The 5,134-nt window shown below is 47.1% G+C and overlaps 1 protein-coding gene across 1 annotated transcript; it reads right to left on the bottom strand.

Annotated features, from left to right (window-relative positions):
• Nucleotides 1–2,452: 2,452 nt before the first annotated feature.
• On the bottom strand, nucleotides 2,453–4,813 carry LOC145415973 (uncharacterized). The gene is made up of 3 exons (XM_080285076.1): nucleotides 4,522–4,813; nucleotides 3,428–4,128; nucleotides 2,453–3,268 (listed from the first exon to the last, which is right to left on the bottom strand). Exons 1-3 carry the CDS (start codon nucleotides 4,811–4,813, stop codon nucleotides 2,453–2,455), a joined length of 1,809 nt encoding a protein of 602 aa, XP_080141202.1.
• Nucleotides 4,814–5,134: the final 321 nt, after the last annotated feature.

Genomic DNA, 5,134 nt, shown 5'->3' with positions numbered 1-5,134 from the left:
GCGTTGTATACCGGAGATTCGATACGAGTCAGAGTTGCCAGTTTGCCTGCTGTTTGTGAGCGTAGTTATCTCATAAGTTATGCATTATTGTGCTCTTTTTCTCTATGATGTTTTATTTATGTGATTGTTTGTTAAATTGTGTAATTCAGTTAAAGTTTGTATGCTAAATAATTTACAGTGTTTTGTAGTGTAAGGAAACTGTGGCATGCTTTTATGTCTCCTAATTGGTAACTGTTAACTGTTGCCCCAGCGAGTTTGTGCCAGATGTTTCTTGAATAATTCAAGCTTATATAAGGATAGGGAAGAGATTATTTCAGGTGTAGTGCCATAATTTTAAGTATTAGTGTAAGTTAGTATAAGCTAGTATTGTTAGTGTAATCTTAAGCTTAAGTTTTGTAAGTATAACTCATGATTTAACCATTAAATTCTATATTTAAGTCTAGTCTTAGGCGATATTCATAATCTGAACATGATTCTGCTATTGATAATACTAAGTCGAGGTATGATGTGAATATGACTAGTGTTTATGCAAGGTGAACCAGCAGATTTCAGGAAAGACGCATAACCTCAGAAATTTTAGCAGAGATTATAAATTGCGAATGTCTTCCTGTAAATTCTATTCTAGAGATTAACCTGCCGAAGTTAACAGAGTTCCCCTTTTAAACTATGCAGTGGTGATTAAGAGTTGACTGAAGTATACTGAAGTGTCGTTTGTGAAGCGTAAAATTCATGTTATTGAGTCTTGTTTACAGTTACGTAGGCATGTAACCGACACGGGTAATAAAACTTTTCGAATTCTTAATTAATTTGGCTTCATTATGTTTAAAGTTCATGTGCGCTTATTACAAAAATTTCAACATCGTAAGTCACTTTTATTCGCAGGTTGAGTGCAAACGTATCTTTTGTATTCTTTAAGGATCCTAGAGAATCGGTAATAGTACAGAGTAATCAGTTAGCCGATTCCCGAATACTGTCTTGATGCTTATATAAGGCGAGAAGCCACGCCAAACAATTCAGATCATCACTCCTTTTCATCGTTGCAGGTTAGTGCCAGAGCTCTCACCCCTCCCCCTCTTTCTCTCTCCCTCGTGTATTAAGTCACCATAAACGTTCGTGAGTTTAATTAGTGATATTTTTCCCCGTTCCTTCTTGTGCTGAATAATGAGATAATCGCTCCTTTTCATCGTTGCAGACGAGAGTTGTGAAGTGCCGTGGCTCGCATCCCAAGGATTCGGGCGTTCTAGCCGCGGCCTAGCCGCTGGCACACTAAATTCCCCCCCCCCCCATTTAGTTCATGGAATCAAAGTGAATGTCAGCTGGTCCATTTGTCCATTTGATTACGATCCATGTGATTATTGGTACTTTTGATTATTGTGTCTACTTTATATAAGATTCTCCAGTTATCGTGTTTTTAGTCTTAGAGAATATTCTTTGGTGATAATCTTTAGGTTCCTTCCCGAAGAGTCCGTCAGAGACCACGGGACTATATCCATGCGTATCAATATTCTTGGGATATTAATCTAGTGTGTAAAGATTCATATTTCTGGAGTTATACTGTAAATCCTGATTATTGAATATTAATTTAGCTTTGCAAAGATTCTCATTTCCGGTGAAATAGAGCCTCATTATATTTTGTTTGGTGTCATTCCAAGTTTGAAGAGTAATCTGTATCTCAGTTCTTAATACTTAGTAAATCTTAGGTTGTCATTTTGTGTCTGAATTTTGCTATCCTCCAAAGAGTAGTACAGACGAGGTTTAGTGACCCGCAAGGTGTGCTAATATCTAACTACTCACGCCCACTCTAATAAGATCATGCTACCTCATTTCTCATAAAGCCATATATTCTCAAAATAAGATCACACTACCCCATTTTCCATAATCTCTAATATTGTCAGCATTAGTGGAGGTATCTAAATCCTGATCATTACACTGGTGACTAATCCTCAGTATCATATTGGTGGCATTATCAAAAATTCTCGATCATTATTCCGGTGGGCAGCGGTGGCATAAATATTTTTTTGTTATTACACTGGTGGCTACAGTGGTGGGATAAGACGTTATTGTGGGATAAGATATTGTTGCGGGATAAGATATTGTTGTGGATTTTTTTTTTTTTGTGATATATATCCCAGGAAATACTGGGATATGGGCAAACTAAGAGCCCGTCAGAGATGCGCATGGCTTGTGCAGGCTTTGATTAACAAGGAGGAGGGTATCCCTAGCCATGGTAATGAGAAGGTGTAAGGGTACAGTGGCAACAATGCCCACAGCATTGGTTAAGTCATCTCCTGTCCAATCGAAGCCCACACCTGGGTGCATCCTGAGGAGGGGTTTTGGCTGGACAGTGGAGGAGATAATGGATGAGTGGCTCCTCAGATCTCAACAGACAGTGTGGACACAGGTCCGGTTCCTCAGCAGAAATTTGCTTGTAGCAAAGGAACCCCAGGCACAATCATCGTAGTCGCACCACGAGGTAATTAGGCAGGCCAGGAGGGGGCAAGAGTGGGGCATAAGACGTGGCAGTGGCATACCACGCGGCAGAGCGTGAGCCTTCAGAAATACAGAGTTGGTGGTCATCCCGGGACAGTCTGGTGATGGTGCTAACCCAAGTGGTAATGAGGTGTGAGATGCTGGGCCGGAGTGGAAACGTGACCTCCGGAAGGGAGCAAGCAGAGCGTGACGCAGCATCAGCAAGCTCATTGCCGGCTATTCCCACATGACCTGGGAGCCAGTGGAGGGTGACGATGGCACCCCTACCAGAGAGCAGGGAGGCGACGTGGTAGATTGCAGTGAGTAGCAAGACATTATCAGTCAGAGAAAATGAACAGAGTCTCTGGAGTGATGATAGTGAGTTAGTGTGGAGTATTACATCTCCTCGAGAGTGGATATAGGCATGGCACAATGCCACAAGGATTGCCACCAGTTCCGCCTGAAATGCAGAGACTCCCTGGGTGAGTCGCCAGGACTCTGTATAGTGACTACAGACGAAAGCCGATCCAGCAGAGCCATTAGGACTGACCGAGCCATCTGTGAAATAAGCGGCCGAGTCAGGGGAGTGTAAAGTAGCCATCCTAAGAAGACCCTTCTGACATAGCATGGTTGGAGTGGAGGAGCGTGGCTTGGCCTCTGATGGGCAGAGGATCATGAAGGGAGAAGTATCCCACAGTGGTGGAGCAGCAAACCAAGGACAGGGGAGGTCTGGATCCCGGCAGATGGCAGAGGCGGCAAGACCGTGAATAACAGCAGCCGTTGTGAGGGCCCAATCACGCTGGGGAAGAGGGGTGGGAGGCCTGCACAGGAGCTGCCTTAGAAAAGCTGACACTGGCAGTTGCGGCCGTCATTGCATGAGCTGGAGAGTGATAACTGCCATCCGTAATGCAATGCGATGTGCTAGGGATGGCAAACCACTCTCCATACATAAATTAACGAGCCAGGTCCAGCGAGGAGCACCCAACACGATGCGGAGCGCGTTGTTCTGCATGACCTCCAGAGAACGAATGATGGGTGGGGCGAGGCCAGTTAGGCAGATGGCACTGTAGTCCACCAAGGACCTAATGGCATGAACATAAAATGTTTGGAGGACCCTATAAGATGCCTCCAGGCTCAAGCTCGAAAGACACCTGAGAGCAACCGTGATTGATGAAGCACACTCTCGCAGGTACTTCATGTGTCTTGTAAAGTTGAGGCCACCATCGAACCAGACTCCCAGATACTGGTGGAGAGTGACAAAGGAGAGCTGGTGCCCACCAAGAGTCAGTGGAAAATCTGGGGGACAGAGACCGAACAGGAGACACTTTGTTTTGCCCAAGTTGATTTTGAGGCCCAACTTATTGCACTGGTCATGGAGCTTGGAAAGAGCTGAGTGAGCACGAGTATAACAATCCCTTCCTGTGAAGACGAGGGCTAGTTCATCAGCGTAGCTGAAGAGGGTCACTCCTGGGTCGTAGTTGACGTTTAATAGCCCGTTCACAAGGACGTTGAAAAACAACGGGCTCACAACGCTCTCCTGAGGGGTGCCAATGGGGTGCCGATAGAAAGGGAAGAGGTGTCCCTGAAAGCGGACCCCTGCAGTGCGCTGCTCAAAGAAGTCCCTGACCCATGACAACAATCTGTTGCCCACTCCCTTGGCTGCAAGAGCAGCCAGAATAACAACAGGGCTGGCAGGGTTCAAAGGCTTTTTCAAGGTCGAGGAAGACGGCCATCCCCCTTCCCCCTCTGAGATCCCCAAGGAAGGAGGCTAGGCAGTGCGTAGCATTCCTGCCCGGATGGTAGGCAAAATTCCTCGGGTGCAGCGGTCCCAGACACCAAGCAAGACGAGCTCGCACAACCCTCTCCGCCGTCTTAGCAACGCAGCTAAGAAGGGAGATCGGGCGCATAGCAGTGGGATCACGAGGCTTAGGAATTTGGTGGATGACAGCCGTCTTCCACGACTTCAGCAGACGACCCTGAGACCATAAGAGGTTAAGCAGATCAAGCAGCCGTGCGCTACCACAATCTCCAACATGAGATAGCACTGAATACGGGAGTCCGTCGAGCCCAGGCACAGTGTCACCCCCATGCAGAGAGCTTTTTGGAGTTCCCCACTGGTGATGAGACCATCAGCTGGGTCAGGCCTCTCACAGGTGGCCTGGATTGCAGTGACACGGGAGGCAGACAATTGCACATGTAAGGCCAGGACGGATGACAGGAGATTGTGGGAGGCAGAACAGGCCATGAAATGCTGTGCAAGATGGCTGGCCTCAGCAGCAGGGTCAGGATGAGAAGGCGGACGAGGAGGACGTGGATCAGCGATGGACCGGATTCTCCTCCACATCTCACAGAGAGTGGAGTGAGAATCAAGGGTACGACACCACCCAATCCACGCCTCCTCCTTCAGGCGGCGCTTCTCCAATGTAACATGGCGCGTAACTGCAACCAGATACCGATGGTGTGGGGATGTTCGTCTCTGCCAGTACTGTCTATGCACCACATTCAGCCGGTGATTGAGCTCCTTGACCCTGTCACAGTAGATTCAGTCATCTCTGCAGCACTTCGAGGATCGTTGTCGCAGTAGGATAGTGAGTGAGGCTGCCTACGTGAAAGCACAGACTATTTGATCTGCTCGGCTCTCGAGATCTGGGGCAGGAGGAGATGC

This window comes from Coenobita brevimanus, chromosome 104, assembly GCF_032717465.1.
Source record: "Coenobita brevimanus isolate Jiangsu-jjx chromosome 104, ASM3271746v2, whole genome shotgun sequence".
In the NCBI taxonomy this organism is placed as follows: domain Eukaryota; kingdom Metazoa; phylum Arthropoda; class Malacostraca; order Decapoda; family Coenobitidae; genus Coenobita; species Coenobita brevimanus.
Note: the sequence above shows the minus strand (reverse complement) of the source record. Positions and strands in the feature narration are given on the sequence as shown.